This window comes from Oncorhynchus clarkii, chromosome 10 (genome assembly GCF_045791955.1).
Source record: "Oncorhynchus clarkii lewisi isolate Uvic-CL-2024 chromosome 10, UVic_Ocla_1.0, whole genome shotgun sequence".
Lineage (NCBI taxonomy): Eukaryota > Metazoa > Chordata > Actinopteri > Salmoniformes > Salmonidae > Oncorhynchus > Oncorhynchus clarkii.
The window spans coordinates 56,562,210-56,581,560 of NC_092156.1; the positions used below are offsets into that span (position 1 = coordinate 56,562,210).

The 19,351-nt window shown below is 41.9% G+C and overlaps 2 protein-coding genes across 3 annotated transcripts in view; both read right to left on the reverse strand.

Moving 5' to 3' along the window:
- Window positions 1-5,140, reverse strand: LOC139418805 (protein NLRC3-like). The gene is made up of 3 exons (XM_071168520.1): window positions 5,020-5,140; window positions 2,229-2,458; window positions 1-1,965 (listed from the first exon to the last, which is right to left on the reverse strand). The coding sequence occupies exons 2-3, from the start codon at window positions 2,305-2,307 to the stop codon at window positions 107-109; spliced, it is 1,938 nt and encodes a 645-aa protein (XP_071024621.1). The 5' UTR covers window positions 2,308-2,458; window positions 5,020-5,140; the 3' UTR covers window positions 1-106.
- LOC139418806 (uncharacterized) overlaps window positions 5,134-19,351 on the reverse strand; it is a 26,885-nt gene continuing 12,667 nt past the window's right edge. The window contains exons 2-6 of one of the 2 annotated variants that reach the window (XM_071168521.1): window positions 9,722-10,036; window positions 9,207-9,488; window positions 8,970-9,086; window positions 8,441-8,511; window positions 5,134-7,446 (exon numbers count right to left, since the gene is read on the reverse strand). In XM_071168521.1, coding sequence (XP_071024622.1) covers window positions 7,417-7,446; window positions 8,441-8,511; window positions 8,970-9,086; window positions 9,207-9,488; window positions 9,722-10,036 — 815 coding nt within the window. In that variant the 3' untranslated portion in view covers window positions 5,134-7,416. Of the gene's footprint in view, window positions 7,447-8,440; window positions 8,512-8,965; window positions 9,087-9,206; window positions 9,489-9,721; window positions 10,037-19,351 lie in introns of both variants that reach the window. The other variant, XM_071168522.1, reaches the window with a different exon arrangement.

Here is a 19,351-nt window from a genome sequence, read left to right on the forward strand (position 1 = left end):
CCTTGAAATTCCTCAACAGTCTCTGCAGTGGCAATTTAGTAGATGTGGCAGTACAATCTGTGGCAATGTCTCCCTAGTAGACCATTCATACAGCAATGATGTCTTTCTAGTAGACCTGCCAGTGTCTGTCCCCCAGTACAGTCTGCATCCTCCAAAAGCCCCACATGCTCATTCGGTGCATCCAACTCAAACGTTCCATCTCCCTAAACACTTCCCTCTCCATCTCCCTGCCTGCCCAAAGCATGTCCGCCAGCTCCCAGCATTGGTCGGGCTCCAGCAGGAACCCCCACCGGGACTCGGAGGTCAGGTAGCGTCGGACCTCCCTGCCCAGCGAGGTGTCCCCTAGCTCCCGCAGACTGCGGAAAAGCGCCAATGTGGTCTGAGGGTAAGGCTCAGACTTGATCGCCTGCTTAATGTATTCTGCTGTGATCTCTGTGATCACCTTAGAGCCTGTGACCTTTAAACCTTTCCCTAGACATGCTAGATCTAAGAGAGTCTGGTTGGGTGTTGTTGAGAGGCCAAGGATGAAGCAGAGGAAGAGGTCATAAGTTCCGTGCGTGTTCCGTAAAACCCTGTCCACGGAGCATCTGTGGAGGTCTAAAAGGGTTGCTCTCCTGAACGTCCCTTTCAATCGATCAAAGAGTGTAGTAGGTTGGAGTAGTAGGTTTCTCCTTTTATTTGTGTAGGTGAGAAACACGTGCAGGGCAGCTAGGTAGTCTTGAATGCCTGTGTACGCAAAGCAGTACATTTCCTCCAGGTACATCTCACACCCTGTGAAGAGCGGCCTACACAACCTGTGGAATGTGGAACTTTTAGAGACGTCGATTCCGCATTCCTTCACATCGCTCTCACTGAATATGAGGCTTCCTCTTTCCTGTTGTCGAAAAGCCAGCTTCCCAAGCTTACGAACGACCTCTCTGATTGATTCTGAGTGTTCACCATTTCGATCGTTCTTCAAACCAATCCGAACAAGCAAAAAGTGAGTGTACAGTTGCGTCAGAGTGTCTATCTCGACACACTCTCCCGCCTCAGTGTTTTCTAAAATGGCCGCCAACATCTCACAGCACCACGGTGTTTGGCACAGGACACAGAGGTTCCGTGATGACTCTAGGGCAATAGCTTTCATGACTAGGGCGATAGCTTTGTGCACAAGACTCTGATCGCCAAACCTCTTTCTAAAGAACTCCCTCTTCTGGGTGTCGTCGAAGCCCCGTATCTCCGTCAAGCACTGTTGTTGGGGGAGGAAGTCGATGGGGATGAAATTGGCAGCCGCAGGCCTGGTGATCACCCAGACGTAGGCGGAGGGAAGAAGCAGCTGACACCAGATGAGGTTCGCTAGGAGGATGGGCAAAGGCATCTCCTTATTGATGTCAGACTCTACTGATATGCTTTCAAAGTCCAGGGGAAGGTTAAATTGGTCCAAACCGTCCAAAATGAATACCACCTTAGACTGACTCAGATCCAGCCCGGGGTTCTCGCTCTCCGATGTCATGGACGAATGGAAGAGGCTGATGAGGCCACTCAGACTGAAGCTCCGTCCTATCAGCCAATTGAGTTCACTGAAGGGAAAGACAAACAAGAAGTCGACATCCTGATTGGCTCTGTCCTCGGCCCAGTTCAAAACAAACTTCTGGACACTCACTGTCTTTCCTGAGCCTGCGGGTCCCTTCGTCAGGACGGTTTTTACTTGAGGGCGATCCGGAGATAGCGGTGGTTTCAAGATATCGTCAAGCTTGATCATTACTTCCTCATTAGCAGTGGGCATATCTGATGGTGGTCTTACGGGTCGCGTGGCAGCATGCCTGTCGTTGTGCCATTGGACGTTGCCCTCGGTGATGAGGAGTTCAACGTAGGAGTGTGTGAGGGAGTGGCTCCGCACCTCTTGTCCTGCTGGGGTTCCATCACACAATGACGTGTATCTCCCTCTCAGCTCTGATTGGAGCCTCTCTCTGACTCCTCCTACTGCTGGGACACACACACACACACACAGTGAGAGATAGAGAGACACAGGGAATTCAGATGAGATTGTTTAGGAATTTTTGCAGGTGTACAATTATATATGCCTACAAGAGAGAAACATTCTGAATGAAACTAAATATATTATTTTCTCCAGTGAACTTAGCTCTAAATGTTGTGTGCACAGTGTGATGAGCTACAGAAGAAATGTCAATAGGAAGTAGATTCAGTATATAATTCCAGGCATATGAAAATCATGATAAATTACTTACACTTGCTCCTCTGAGTAACGGCTGTACGTTCTCCCTCGGTGTGTGGCAAGGTCACCCCCTGTTGGCCAGAATCCTCCATCGCAGTCTGAGCCAGGCTGACGTCACAATCTGTGGGGTTGGACTGGGGTACACTTGTGATTTCCTCCCGGAAGAGATTCACAGCAGGGTTGGGCTCAATTCAGCATGCTCTTGAATACAGGGTGGGAGTCATGTTTTGGCTGTTAAATGTACTAAAATGAGAACACAATAGAAATGTCAACTTTCAAATGGTACCTCAAAAGATGGTTGGAGGGTCACATCAGAGAATGCTGACCCGAATGGGAATATCAGTTAAATTAAATGATACTGTCAATCTTCCATAGGAAACAGGGTTGGGCTCAATTCAGAATTGAATTGAATTTAATATAATAGAATTTTAATATAATTCCAATCGAAGTAGTAAACAGGATATGGAATTGAATTAAAGGAAATAGAATTGAACTCGGTGAAATAAAAATGCCTCTTCTATTCTATATTCTGTCCACAAAAATAAGCCCACGAAGTGAGAATATTTTGTATTGAGGTCAATGAGGGTGTCGAATTTGGTCAACAAAAATGTAATTGCTCATTTGCTACGTGAGACTTATTTGATTGAACAGAAATGTTGTAATGGTTAGGTTGTTATGAATGCACATAAGTGGACACGTGGCATTTTGGCAACTTAAAAAAAAAAAGACTTTAACTGAGTTGTGCCTGTTGTCATAGAGATAGATAGAGGAGTCATCATTGATATAACCTGTTTTAGCATGGACATTGCCATTGAGGGCTTCAACCACTTTAAAGTAGTCAACTGGGTGAGGATTCCTATGAGATGGAAGCAATCAAGCCAATGAAGAAGAAGGAAACAGACTACTTTAAAATAGAGACAGCATTAGTGGTGCTGCCCATGCGGTTACAGATGCTATAATGGCACAGATACAAAGATGCTCCCGAGTGGCGCAGCAGTCTAAGGCACTGCATCTCAGTGGAAGAGGAGTTACTACAGGCCCTGGTTTGATTCCAGGCGGTATCACATCTGGCTGTGGTTGGGAATCCCATAGGGTGGTGCACAATTGGCTCAGCGTCGTCCGGGTTTGGCCGGGATAGGCCGTCATTGTTAATAAGAATTTGTTCTTAACTGTCTTGCCTTGTTAAATAAAGGTTAAATAAAATAATTAAAATATTTGAATGAGAATTGCCGATAAAGGCAGATTCAGTGGAATGCGACGCAGCCCGTGCAAATAAAAAAGTCTCTACCGTAAACACAAGGGGGGCTTTTCTCAAATGACAGTGGACGAGAGTACGCTTGAATGTAATAACAATGAATCTAGCTAGATGTTCAAGACATTTTATACATAAAAGGATAAGTAGCATATCGTGTTTAAATGTTTTCATGGTTTTCTCCTTCAAGAAAACAACAGCTGATTCAAATGGGGTGTGGCAGATTTCAAAACTCTTTAGAGAACCGGTAGGATTCTTTTGTGCATCCTCGCCAAAAGGAGGATATCAAGGAGGGGAGGACCATGTTCCGTTTGCCTACTAACGAATTGAGACTCCACTTGACCACATCGGTTTTCCGGGTCACGGAGGAAATACTTTTTACCAAATGATTAGTCAAGGGTTTTATTTAATAAAACGTGGTGACGTCACCAACGTCGGGCCTCTGTTAGTTCCTCATGGATTCACGTTTCACAGCAGCCACACCTCTCTACTGCATTGCACACAGTCAAATTAGCCTCAAGGTTGCCTTGTTAAATCTTGTTCATTCTCGAACATTAAATACCATGACTGTTTACTCATGACACAACATACTTTGGTGATATCGTTATCAACCTACCGCAGATCCCTTCAAAATAAATGTGAATGCAGGGTGTGCTGTTAGTTTGCTAACACTCTTAAGAGAGACTGGTAGAATAGCTAGCATAGCTAGCCATCGTTAGCATTCACTGGTTGAAATTTAAATAGCTTTTGAGTGTAATAGAGTGGACTATTACATGAATATATGTCATTAGGGTGTCCAATCAAAAACACATATTTTGACCAATGGGTAAAATAGTATGTTAATTGTGTAGATACTCCTCTAAGAAAACCAATGGTCCAAACCCATGTTTGGAATGAAAATGAATGAAAGCGGTAAAACATCGGGAAAATAGCACTGTGTCAGCTTGGGCTGAATGCTGTGAGAGAATTAGGCTAATTGACAGGCTCACTGTTGACCTCATTATTTTTCTTCTCGAATCTGGAGGACATAAAAACATGTCATGTAGTATTTTCATATTTTATTATACTGTACGTCTTTTATACAAAAATTCCTGTTATTTTTCGAATATTTCTCACAATCAATTTCACAGAGGACCAACACAAAACCCTGAAAACTTACTGCGAGAAAGCACTACCGCTCTGTCAACAGAGTTCGGTGTTTAAATCCAATTTTTCTTTATATAATGTTAATTATATGTTAGAGAAAGACCCCCACTGAACGACTCAGAACATGAATAATCATATTTGACTTGGTCAAATGTATATTATAACATAAGGAAGTTACATTTCATTACAAAAGCGCGTTTTCATCAATTTAGAGTGGGCGGACGGGAGCTATAATCAGTTATAACGGGAGCTATAATTCAGTGTCGGTATTGCTTGAAATCACACATGGATTGCTTCCGTACCCCACGGGCTTCCGTACCCCACGTCCATGATTTCAGTTCAAAACGTAACTTCATGGAGTTATGCTATAGATCAGGAATCAAATTAAAAGTGTAAAGGTACTCACCACGTTGCCCATGCTGATACAGACTGAAAACGAATGTGTGTTTTTTATAGCTCTAAATCCAGCGGTGTAAACTCGCAATTTGTAAAGGAGGAACCACTGTAGGAAGGTTACTCATTTCCTGTAACGAAACATTGGAGTTGAACAAATTACAATATTGCGCAATCTGAAATTCGTGTTATATTACATAACGTTTCTATTTGTATTTATTCCAGGTCCATATTAAATACTCTTCCTGGGATCCAATCACGATTACGCAATTACATACACAATAAAACAGTACATAACAACATATTATTATACTCTACCACAACATATAAATAATACAAACACAAGAATACAGTAATATTACAATATTAAAATAAAGATAAATAACATAAATACACAGAATGATAAATGAGGCTCTCATGTTTTGCTACGAAATAGCATTGACATGGCATATTTGACAAATGTTTTAATTTTTACTCACAATAATGTTATAATAATGGCACATTGGCACAAAAATGCGTGACTACAGTCTAAAGCACAGAAATGTTGTTAGAGAACATATTGGTTCCACATGATTTAAGATACACTTACACAATTTACAGTACACTGTCTCAGAGCGAAATACTGCATTGTGTACAGTATACAGTATGCTGAAGTATAAAGACATTCAACCACTAGATGGGAGAAAAGGATTGGAAGAAAAGGCCAACGTTTTCTCAAAACAAAGTTGGAAATATTATAGGACTTAAATAAAAAGTTAGTAATTCACTGTTTACAGTCATAATTGTTTTTACATTTGAAATGTACAGCTGTCTGGCATGAAAAGTGACAGGACAAAAGGTCACACACTTAAACTCACTAAATAGAGAATCCACCAACCAATTACAGTTGTCTCTCCTATTTGACCCTAGAAGTAGGCTACATTAAAACCACAATCTGGAGTTGTGTTTCTGGAGAAATGTTTCCACTATCAAACTCATAGAAGCAGCTATGGATTCAAGGAATGACAGTTTACACAGGTATTCTGAAGCAATACATGATTTGTTTCAACAATTTAAATGACAACAAAAACATAAATGGGGAATGGAGTAATCTACCATCATATTTTGAGTTGTGCTAGAGTATGTAAAACATTAACATATTTCAAGCATGGGCATTGATTTATTGATGACTGTTAAACATCAGGAAATATACACATTTTATGACTATAAATGAAATGTATGGGTAAGTCTTTGATTTGACATATTGAAGCTCAGTACAACATGTTAATTTTTAATCTGTTTGAATAAGTCAATAGATTATTTTAAAATAGTGAAAAGTGAATTACATATTTATATTCAGTCTCAGTAACTACTCTGAAATAGAGAAGTATAACAACGCCTACAGTGCAACATCTCACTATGGTATCAACAGATTTGGTATTTTCGGGTCACAGTAACCTGTGCTCGCACAGATATATACAAAGGCTGCAATAATGTAGGTGGAGCACAACATGCTCTGATAGAAGGAGAGTCTACAGAGTCTGCAGAGTCTGCAGGAGGGAGTGATTGTATTGTTAAGGGAGGATGTGCTTCATAGATAGGGACAACCAATAAATGGTCCATCATAATAAACTAAACAAGCTAATTAAGAGCTACAATTGAATTAAATCAAGATCTGCCCCTCAGAAATGTTTCAATACAACATACACGGTGAAAGGAAAACATTATCTATGGACCTTTTGTTTCTAAAGCAGCCCAACAGCCTTTGCTTCTAAGGAGCAGGTGGCTTTATCTCAAACGCCTGCTCTTTTTATATGATGTACACAGCTGCTATCCACTGGCAAGCTAAACAATGACCAGCTATAAAAAGATACAGGGGAAGAACCTACATTTAAACAACAGAATAGACAGTACTGAAAGGAAGCTTTGGCACAGCAGTAGCATAGCAAACACACTAGTGAATTGTATTAAAATATATGTTCCATTTGTTTTAACTTATACATTGGGATTTGGGACAAAAGGCATTTAAAAAGACGGATTATCCTGATCATGCTAACAACTCAATGCATAGTTATTGAATTGCTCAGTATCAGTGGATGTAACCAAGGCCCCTATTTGACAGAAGGTCTGTGAGAATGACCTACAAATGAAGCCTGAAATTATAATATCAGCACAACAGTTCCAGGGGATTTTTCTCCCATAACAACAGTGCCTCTAAAAGGCTGTTAGAATGAATATTTTTTAACTTTCATTTTGTTTCAACGTCCTCTTTATGAAATACTGTCCTCTACAGAATGTGAGTTATCATTTTGGCCTCCCATTGACTTCCTGTTTTTCTCCTTCATGCTGTGTCAACATCCTCGCTGGCAGCCATGCGATGCAACAGGAGTGTATCATAAACTGATGTCAGAGTAGGGTTGTCTCTATGCGACTACAATTCTGGTATATCTGTTCGCTCCTCCTAGGCAGGGAGAAGGAAGTAGGGGAGGGAAGGACATAGAGGGACAGGGAAGCAGGGGCAGAGAGAGGAGAGATAAAAGGGGTGGAAAAACAACAAAAATAAAAGAGGATTTTATGCTTCTTTATTATAAACTTTGTGCCAGAGGAAGGAAACAGGACAAGCCTGACGATCTCTTGTCTACTCTCATTGTTCTGCAGTAGGGAACTCAACAGTCAACACAACACATCTGGAACCTTTCCTAAAGGTATTGGAAGGAACCACTAAGCCTAACTTTAAAAGTCCACAGACTTTGCAAATACTGTAAAAGACTATATGAAGATCGAAGGCATTACTAAACAAATCAAATGTTATTTGTCACATGCACCGAATACAACAGGTGTAGTAGACCTTACAGTGAAATGCTTACTAACAAGCACTTAACCAACAATGCCGGTTTAAGAAAAACAAGTGTAAAAACATTGATAAGTAAAAAATATAAGTAACAAATAATTAAAGAGCAGCAGTAAAATAACAATTGCGAGGCTATATACAGGGGGTACCAGTACAGAGTCAACGTGCGGGGGCACTGGTTAGTCGAGGTAATTGAGGTAATATGTACATGTAGGTAGAGTTAAAGAGACTATGCATAGAAAATAAACAGAGAGTAGCAGCTGCGTAAAAGTGTGTTGGGGGGGGGGGGGTATGCAAATTGTATGGGTAGCCATTTGATTAGCTGTTCAGAAGTCTCATGGCTTGGGGGTAGAAGCTGTTAAGTAGTCTTTTGGACCTAGAACTGGCACTCCAGTATGTGCTGTGTGGCTTCTCATTGTGAAACCAAACCATATCATATGGGCAAAACTGGTTCCAATGACATCAGGCCTGGTATCAAACTCAGGTGGTCTGTGCAACTCAAGACCACATTAACCCACTGACACAGAGCTAAAGCCTACAGTTGTAGACATGAGGGCTGATAAAGCTGCTGTATTGTCAATCAGCCTGTAGATTTTTTACTAACCTGATTATCTCTTCGTTTTTTAGGAGTTATCGATGCATAATCAATGTCAACTTGCACTCTTTCGGATGAATCTGTGAAAACAAATAAAGGAAAGGAAATATGGGCCGAAGGTGAGGTGTGAATAACTGATAGAGGCATACAAACGATCAGCCCCCTGGACAGGTTCTGTAAACACTCAGGACTCATTTGTTACTATGCGTACTGTCTCTGAGGTGTCAGATAAGCCAAGCTATTCAAGTAATCATTATCAGAGAGAGAGAGAGAGCGTTTGTGTGTCTCTGTGTGTGTGTGTCTTCTGCTTTTTCAACATTTAGAGAACTTATCTGGGATAATGACACTGTTTGAGAACAGCAGAGGAAGTGTGAAAAATATGACACTTTATTTGACCTGCATCCTGTGTTCAAGCAAACATTTCCCTCCTTTTCCAAAAAAACTACCCTTGATTGTTAAAAAAAGAAGAAAAAAAAGAAGGCTAATCATGTTTTGACTTTGGGGAGTGACCTCACACCTCTAAAAGATAAATACCTGCCTTGTGAGTGTCCATTTCTACTCTTCTTTCGATAGATTGCAATTCCAACCAGCCCTGAGGCAACCAAGACGCATATTACAGCAAAAATAAGCACACCCCGAGTCCTCTCGCCACTGTCTGAAATAAAACACAAGGAAATTATTTTTGTAAAATACGTTTTGAATGAGCTCAAGTACACTTCACTTTCACTTGGTAGTTGCTATTTTCTGGATGGAATTAATTCAAAATGTCTCTTACCTGCATCATTAGCATGACCATGTTCACTGCAACATTTTGGGACAAGAACTGTCTCATTGCTGACAGGGTTGGAAGCCACACAGCTGTAGGTGGAGTTGTAGTTCTTTCCCTCTACCTCCAAGTGGAGAGAGAGATCAGTGATGAGATCAGGACTGCTGGTCTGGTTTAGTATTTCCTCTCCCCTGTACAAGGTCAAGGTCACCTCTTTTTCATTGTCCACAGAACACACCACACTACAGGAGCTGCTGTCACACTCTGTCACCTGAGGTTTGGAAACAACATCTGGAAGAAAAAATATGAATAAATTGAAATTGGAACCTATATTAAATGTGTTTGTGATATACAGAACACACACACACAGATACAAACACACACACACACACACACACACACACACACACACACACACACACACACACACACACACACACACACACACACACACACACACACACACACACACACACACACACACACACACACACACACACACACACACACACACACACACTTACTGTATACAGTGAGCTGAATTTTAGTTTTTTTCCCTTCATCTGTATTCTCCACAGTATAAACCCCAGCATCGTCTATCTGAAGGTCTGACAGAGTGAAGTATCTTGTAACATTGTTCAAGTGGAGGCGGTTTTCAAATCTCTTCTCAAGGGTGATTTTGCCTCGTTTACCAGGGTACACATTTGCAATACTGCCAAGTTCTCCATAAAGTAAATTGCCAGACTTGATCACCCTCTCTTGAAAAGAGAAAGACTGTCCCACGATGCCTTTCACCTGCTGAATCTCAGACTGGACTGTTTTCTGGGAAGCACATAGAACTGTGGAAAGAGAGACTCAATATCAACACAAGGACTGTAGTTGCACACTAAATCTCACAATACCTGGATATCATATTGTGATCTGATGTCAGTCTGCACTGAATATGACAATGACACTGAAGATGACAATGACATTCAATCATTAGTTAATTTTCGCTGCATGTTTGCAATGTAGTCGTCTGGAATGACACATCTGACTTGAGTATCACAGTCCTTTATTTATTTATTTTTTACTTTTTCCCCCTTTTCTCCCCAATTTTGTGGTATTCAATTGGTAGTTAGTGTCTTGTCTCATCGCCTCAACTCCCGTACGGACTCAGGAGAGCCGAAGGTCGAGAGCCGTGCGTCCCCCGAAACATGACTCAACCAAGCCACACTGCATCTTGACATAATGCCTGCTTAACCTGGAATCCAGCCACACCAATGTGTCGGAGGAAACACATACACCTGGCGACTGCGGCAGCGTGCATGAACCTGGCCTGCCACAGGAGTCAGTAGAACGCGATGGGACAAGGACAACCCTGCCGGCCAAACCCTAACCTAACCCGGACGACATGGCTGCGACAGAGCCTGGACTCGAACCAGGATCTCTAGTGGCACAGCTAGCAACTGCGATGCAGTGCCTTAGACCACTGCACCACTCAGGAGGCCCCATCCCAGTCCTTCTTAGATATTTACAGGCCTGTGATGGTTGGGGTCAGGAAATAATTGTTAGGACTAGTATTTGTATATTTTGTCAGAAATTAAGTTAACATGGAAATGCATTCTCTGAGTGAGGAAAGTTCTTCCCCAATTGACTGTTGTTTTTTCGCCAAAATAAAAGTCAAGGATATTACTGTAAAAGCACATGACTTTACAGAGATATTTCATTACCACCTAACATAATTTTCCACTACAGCTTAAACAGCCTAGATTGCATCCTTTGAATTTCAGGGTCAGAGGAACATTGCAGCATGATAGATGACTGTTATAGGCGTTAGCCTACAGTATGTGTTATTTGTTGAAACAAGGCTTTGTGTTGACAATACAGAAACAGGGATCAGGGGCATGATGGTTGTCCTACTAGCAGTAGGAAAGAGGCAGGAATTCTGCACAAATGGACACTGTAGCCTGTAGAAAATGTCTACAGCTGTAGCCTGTAGAAATGTTTCTGCTAAATTACTCAAATGTAATTATCTAGCTAGAAGTAATGTATATCAAAAAATCAGCAGTGGAAAAAGTATCCAATTGTCATACTTGAATAAAAGTAAAGTTACTATAATAAAAATTAAAAGTGAAAGTGAAAGTCACCCAGTAAAATACTACTTGAGTAAAAGTGTAAAAGTATTTGGTTTAAAATCTACTTTAGTATCAAAAGTAAATGTAACTGCTAAATTATACTTAAGTATCAAAAGTAAAAGTATAAATCATTTCAAATTCTTTATATTAAACAAACCAGACCACACGATTTTCTTGTTGTTTTTTAAACATTTACGGATAGCCTGTGGCACACTCCAACACTCAGACATCATTTACAAACGAAGCATTTATATTTAGTGAGTCTGCCAGATCAGAGGCAGTACGGATGACCAGTCATGTTCTCTTGATAAGTGTGTGAATTATTTTATTATTTTGTCCTGCTAAGCATTCAAAATGTAATGAGCACTTTTGGGTGTCAGGGAAAATGTATGGAGAAAAAAGTATTTTATTTTCTTTAGGAATGTAGTGGAGTAAAAGTAAAAGCTGTCAAAAATATAATTAGTAAAGTAAAGTACAGATACCCCAAAAACTCCTTAAGTAGTACTTTAAAATATTATTTACTTAAGTACTTCACAACACTGTCAATGATAGCACTTTTTAAATTAGGAAAATAAAAAAATGTATAACTGCAAAATATTTGAAAGTTTTAGGCATAGCCACAGGAAGTAGTTTGGGGGTGGGCGAGCTGCGAATCTTTTTGTAGATGGGGGGGTGAGATGCTTTTTTTTGCCCGCGCTAGAGATGGCTATATCGGTCCGCTAATACAGGCCCAGTTTTACTCCACTGCTATTGTGAAGGAAAAAAATATATTTCAGATTTTTCAGAGTGTGCTGCAGCATACTCAGCACCTCTACTTCCCACAACTATGGTTTTAGGTGTTGAGTAAGGTAGAACAAATGTTTCAGTGTCACATCCTCTGTGGAGACATAGTCTTAATGTAGGCAGCAGGTGGGCTCAATTAGGCCATTAGCTTAATAATCTGGTTCTTGGCTCATAGGCCTAACAACTTTTCAGTATTAGTTCTACAGGTGGATAGAGTGAAAACTCATGCACACCCTACGAACATAATGTATTTGTCTTCCAAAAGCGAGCTGTATACATAGTCTATCTGAATATGTGACTGTGTTTTGTTTCCATTCCCATCAGTCTGTCACATCGTGTGGTCCGCCTTTTTCTGTCACGTTAGTGGTTTGACCACACTGAGAAGCAGCCCCACGCAGTCTTCCCTGTGTACAGGAGTCCCATCTCACACACAGGCCTACGTGGGGAAATACGTTTCCGCTGCAATTAATACTTTTCACCGCAGCGAACAGAATAGTTCTCAGTAATGCTAAAGGTCAACCTGTGACTCCTATAATTATTTCAGTTGTCAGATCAATGTATACCTGATAGGGGTGTTTGGATTTCTAAAAATGAAAGTGAAATTGCACTGGGAAAAGGAAGGCTATTTTACATGGGTGGGTAAGGCCTAGGAGTGTAACTACAGTACTTTTGTACAACATTGTTTTCACATTCTCTAAGCAAATTAACTATGCAAATTGGTGATGAGACGATGAACATTGTGGTGATAGCCTCCCTAATGTTGCATGTTCTTCAGCACAAGGAAGCTAGCCTCCAGCTTACATACTCCAGACACATGATAATAAAGTATGCAGACGGTATAAGCCTAATATCTTTCTGTGTTTATGTCTCACCCACCCATACCAAAGTCCTGCTCATTTAGAATAAACATACATATTGTAACAGAGGATCGACAACACACAGACAGCGACTTGTGATAAGAAAAACAATTGTAAAACATGTTGGCAACAGTTGAGGGGCAATTTCTGCAGCTGGCTACTGTAACAGTAAAACTGTAATAACAAAGCATTGGCTAACAAGCTAACAGTTGTTTACATGTTTCTATGGAGTTGCTAAGAGTTTCTAGCTACTTGGAAAGGGAGATACCTAGTCAGCTGTACAACTGAATGCATTCAACTGAAATATGTCTTCCGCATTTAACCCAACCCCTCTGAATTAGAGAGAGGTGCGGGGGGCTGCCATAATCAGTGCCCAGGGAACAATGCCTTGCTCAGGGGCAAAATGACAGATTTTTACATTGTCAGCTCAGGGATTCAATCCAGCAACCTTTCGGTTACTGGCCTAACGCTCTAACCACTACGCTACCTGCCTACTGGCTAACAAAAAGGACAAAGGACAGGATAATACACAGGAAAACTAGTACCTAAACTTACACAAGCAAGAGAAAACAATTCAGACAGATAACAAGTGAGGTAGGCTTTGTTTTCATAAAAAAACATCTAGCTACATCTAGCCAAGTGCAAACCAGCTGTAACACATACTGCATCCAGCTGTAATAAACTAAGATGTATACATTTACAAACCCCAAACTCAGAAACCTTGCAATCCAATATGCAGAACCTATTGCCAGTGAAGCAGGGAGGAAAAAATAGAAACAAAGAGCATGCAGAGACCCAAAAAGCAGAATTTATACAACAAAAAATACAAAGAAATCAAGGTGGATCGTCTCTTTTTCACTGAACGTCCAAATGCTTGGCATGCAGATATGCGCATGGCAATCAAACATCTTAAAATGTCTGGAAACAAGACCCCGAGACAATTGTATGTGGACACAATCCCCGAAATGCAATATCGATAATAACAGAACAGTAACGATCCAAGGCTCTGAGGCCAGTCTAGAGCTGTTTGAAGAAGAGTTCGACAAAAAACCTCTAGTGGACGATGAAGTAAAAACTGACATGTCTCCACTAACAGCGCCTACAAATCCCAAAACCTGGGCTTCAAAATAGGAGGCCCACAGTACATCACTCCCTCCCTCACCTGTAGCAGCTGTGTGCACAAAACAAATATATATTATTCATGAAACAAATCCAGAACTGCCTCCCCTACTTGAAGTAGAGATTACTTAATTCAGGGAGAGCAAACAACAAGAATGTGACACTGTCCAGACGCTGATGGAAGAGTTGAGGCATTTCCAGGAGGAGAGCCGTGTTTCAATAGAACAGTTAAGACAGAAGTTGAGACAGAACACTTAACACGACACAGTGATGCCCTCCAAGAGGAGCTGTGTGTGGTAAAGGTGGAGCTGCAGCAGAGAGAGAGAGAGAGACATCGATTACCTCCGTCAGCAGCAAATGACTACGCCACCAACAGAGCAGCCCCATATGCCTGAGCCCAGTGCATCCTTCAACACATCTGCATCACATCCTGACAGTCTCTTAGGGTCCACCCTGACCTGCCAACCTCCCAGCCTGCCACATCCTACACTGCCTTGCCAACCTCCCAGCAGTCTGACCATATTCAGCCGGACACACCTCCAGAGGACAGGATCCAGTTCAACCCAGGATACCTCCCAAAACTGCAGTTCTGATAGACTCTAATGGAAAGTATCTGATAAGATAGGAGACTATTTCCGAGACGCCATACATCTAAAAGATGTTGGCCCACTACTGAAAGTGCACTTCAACTGCTCTATCAAGTCAAGCGGGAAAAACCTGACATCCTTGTCATACATACTCGGACAAAGGACCTGAGCACAAAAGGAGAAAGAGTGGCTGAGGAAGTGAGAAAGGTGGCAGAGAAATCACACACCCTGTTCCCACGGACAAACATTATTATATCCATCCTTCTACCAAGGAAAGTTCTCCCATGGCAAATGATTCAAAATGTCAACAAAACAATCACCATAGACTGCTCCTCACTACGATTTGTCAGCATCTCTCACCACCACACCCTGATATGTGAGCACCTGTACGACCATGTACACCTGGACCATGAGGGAGTCAGAATCTTTGCCAAGGACCTGAAGGCCATGTTAGGCAAAGTTCCACAATTATACCAGCCCAGCAACCGAGTCCCCCCCCCCCACCTCCCCACAATCCAAGTAGAAAGAGAAGGCCAATCTCATCTCAATTGAGCCAGACACAGACATCACCAGCACCTACCAACATGTCCGAGCCAAGCGGCGCCAGAACCAACACAGCTCAGCCCAGCGGTGCCAGAACCAGCCCAGCTCAACTCAACAGTGACGGACACAGCTCAGCTCAGCCCACAGCACTGGACTGTACTCTAGGGGTAGGACAAATAGTGACCAACAGGAGGGTACACCAGACCATACATCAGCCTCATTGCCAGTCCACATATGCAGAGGCAGGCTCTGGTAAGAGACTTATAGACCATTCAGCAATCGGAGAGACAACCAGACCCTGGCCCGCCTCAGCACAGCTCAAGCAGACCCGGACCATAACAGCACTGCTCATCCAGACCTGGCCCACCTCAGCACTGTTCTATCAGACCCGGGCCAGCCTCAGCACAGCTCAACCAGGCCCGGCCCATCACAGCAGAGCACAACCAGACCCGGCACACCTCAACTCAGCCCAGCTCTACACATCACCAACCACTACCCTAGGCTCTGGAAAAACTCTATTGAGGGTAGTGCACCACAAGATGCAGTCCACACCATGTATTATTCTCATCATCAGCCCTCAGATGCTGAGTTGAGCTTCACCAGCCACGCTGCCCTTCACACCACCCTCCTCAATTACCCCCACTACCTCCCTCCCAGGCAAGTTTTGGTTACCCTCCCTATTCCCATCCCCAGGACAAGCCTAGGACAATTCTGCCCCCAATAGCAGCCCCAACTCTGCAACAGGAGCCAAGCCAAGGCCTCTGGTGGTTAGAGCATTGGGCCAGTAACTGAAAGGTTGCTGGATCGAATCCCCGAGCTGACAAGGTAAAAATATGTTGTTCTGCCCCTGAGCAAGGCAGTTAACCCACTGTTCCCCGGGCGCTGAAGACGTGGATGTCGATTAAGGCAGCCACTCCAGTCCCCTGCAGCAGCTCCACTTCTTCGGCAGGAGCTTTATCCAGGTGGACTGAGCTCTGCCAACACTGCTCTCCCAGTTCCCGCCCCAGCCCTTGCATCCAACAACTTGAGAGAGGTCTGTCAAATGCTCAGTCTGCTCTGCTTTCACGTGGTTGGCCAGGGACCTTGGAAAAGTCTCAGGTCACTCAACAAATAGCTGCAGATGACCCTATGCCTGTTAGCTCTGGTGGGAAATGAGCTGTATAACCCCTTTGACTTTATCTCTCATAGGGGGTTTGGGTTAATCCACCTAAATGTGCAAAGTATGATGATAGAATTGCCATTTGGGTACAGTACTCATGTCCTGACATTCTGGTTCTCTTGGAAACATGATTAAATGGTTCTGTCTCTGATAAAGACATTGAAGTAAATTATTATCATGTATTTAGATGTGACAGATTACAGAAAGAGGAAGGAGGGTGGCCATATATGTACTATGTAATTTCATTGCATCCCAATCTTTAAATACTGTATTTCTGTTCCCAAGATATTTGAGTTCCTGGTTGTAGATGTGTCCATAAACAATAGTATATGCATTGATTTTAATCTGACTCAATTGATCTCAAAACTCACATGGCTAAATGTGAAAAACCCTTTTAACTCCTCATTGATTGACTTAATTCTTACTAATAACCCCGATAAATATTTGTCTAGTGGAGTATTTGCATATGGTCTCAGTGATCATTGTCCCGTAGTATGTATTAGAGATACAGAACAGCAAAACACAATTCATCGTTTAATTGAGAAGGAAGATTTTAAAAAGTTATCTTCAAGGGTTCTATTCTGATTTAGCCACTGTCTCCTGCATTCCTGACCCCGAGTTGGCTCTCCAAAATGTATTCTCCAGATGTATTTTTCTGGCAGATAAACACGCCCCTTTTAAAGAAAGATAGCTCAGAAGAAAACCAAGCTCATTCCGATGAGAAAGCAGGCCTGGGCCAAAGCAAGGAAAACTGACTTTGTAGTGGACTTAGGGCTGGGCAATTTGGCCCAAATATAATATCACTGTATTTTTTTTTTAATTGGACGGTTCGACGGTATTTTTTGTTTTTGAATAAAAAAAAGTTATATATTTGCTTTAAGAGTATTGATTGATCCTATGGTGGCAACACATACAGTGCCTTGCGAAAGTATTCGGCCCTCTTGAACTTTGCGACCTTTTGCCACATTTCAGGCTTCAAACATAAAGATATAAAACTGTATTTTTTTGTGAAGAATCAACAACAAGTGGGACACAATCATGAAGTGGAACGACATTTATTGGATATTTCAAACGTTTTTAACAAATCAAAAACTGACAAATTGGGCGTGCAAAATTATTCAGCCCCTTTACTTTCAGTGCAGCAAACTCTCTCCAGAAGTTCAGTGAGGATCTCTGAATGATCCAATGTTGACCTAAATGACTAATGATGATAAATACAATCCACCTGTGGGTAATCAAGTCTCCGTATAAATGCACCTGCACTGTGATAGTCTCAGAGGTCCGTTAAAAGCGCAGAGAGCATCATGAAGAACAAGGAACACACCAGGCAGGTCCGAGATACTGTTGTGAAGAAGTTTAAAGCCGGATTTGGATACAAAAATATTTCCCAAGCTTTAAACATCCCAAGGAGCACTGTGCAAGCGATAATATTGAAATGGAAGGAGTATCAGACCACTGCAAATCTACCAAGACCTGGCCGTCCCTCTAAACTTTCAGCTCATACAAGGAGAAGACTGATCAGAGATGCAGCCAAAAGGCCCATGATCACTCTGGATGAACTGCAGAGATCTACAGCTGAGGTGGGAGACTCTGTCCATAGGACAACAATCAGTCGTATTTTGCACAAATATGGCCTTTATGGAAGAGTGGCAAGAAGAAAGCCATTTCTTAAAGATATCCATAAAAAGTGTTGTTTAAAGTTTGCCACAAGCCACCTGGGAGACACACCAAACATGTGGAAGAAGGTGCTCTGGTCAGATGAAACCAAAATTGAACTTTTTGGCAACAATGCAAAACGTTATGTTTGGCGTAAAAGCAACACAGCTGAACACACCATCCCCACTGTCAAACATGGTGGTGGCAGCATCATGGTTTGGGCCTGCTTTTCTTCAGCAGGGACAGGGAAGATGGTTAAAATTGATGGGAAGATGGATGGAGCCAAATACAGGACCATTCTGGAAGAAAACCTGATGGAGTCTGCAAAAGACCTGAGACTGGGACGGAGATTTGTCTTCCAACAAGACAATGATCCAAAACATAAAGCAAAATCTACAATGGAATGGTTCAAAAATAAACATATCCAGGTGTTAGAATGGCCAAGTCAAAGTCCAGACCTGAATCCAATCGAATCTGTGGAAAGAACTGAAAACTGCTGTTCACAAATGCTGTCCATCCAACCTCACTGAGCTCGAGCTGTTTTGCAAGGAGGAATGGGAAAAAAATTCAGTCTCTCAATGTGCAAAACTGATAGAGACATACCCCAAGCGACTTACAGCTGTAATCGCAGCAAAAGGTGGCGCTACAAAGTATTAACTTAAGGGGGCTGAATAATTTTGCACGCCCAATTTTTCAGTTTTTGATTTGTTAAAAAAGTTTGAAATATCCAATAAATGTCATTCCACTTCATGATTGTGTCCCACTTGTTGTTGATTCTTCACAAAAAAATACAGTTTTATATCTTTATGTTTGAAGCCTGAAATGTGGCAAAAGGTCGCAAAGTTCAAGGGGGCCGAATACTTTCGCAAGGCACTGTATATCCTAAATAATTTCAATGAGTTTTTCTCCATTCTGATTGTTTTATAATGTTCAATTCAACCAAAACTAATTTCAGCACTTTTATAATTTCTGCATTTCCTGCACTCAATTGCAGTGGTGGTAAAATTACCCAATTGTCATACTTTATTTACAGATAGCCAGGGGCACACTCCAACATCTTCACAAACTAAGAATGTGTGTTTAGTTGATCTTGAGTCTGCAAGATCAGAGGCAGTAGGGATGACCAGGGATGTTCTTTTGATAAGTGCGTGAATTTGACAATTTCCCTGTCCTGCTAATCATTCAAAATGTAATGAGTACTTTTGAGTGTCATTGAAAATGTATGGAGTAAAAAGTAAAACAAATATATATTTAGGAATGTAGTGAAGTAAAAGTAGTCAAAAATGGGGGGGCCTCCCGGGTTTTTGACCCAGCAGTGGTCCAAGGCACTGCA

What these genes read in the sequence shown, in the direction of transcription:
- LOC139418805 (XM_071168520.1), bottom strand. Translation starts at nt 2,307, where the DNA reads ATGGAGGATTCTGGCCAACAGGGGGTGACCTTGCCACACACCGAGGGA. An exon ending in CGTTACTCAGAGGAGCAAGT is followed by an intron (nt 1,966 to 2,228) that starts GTAAGTAATTTA and finishes TGTGTGTCCCAG; the next exon opens with CAGTAGGAGGAGTCAGAGAG.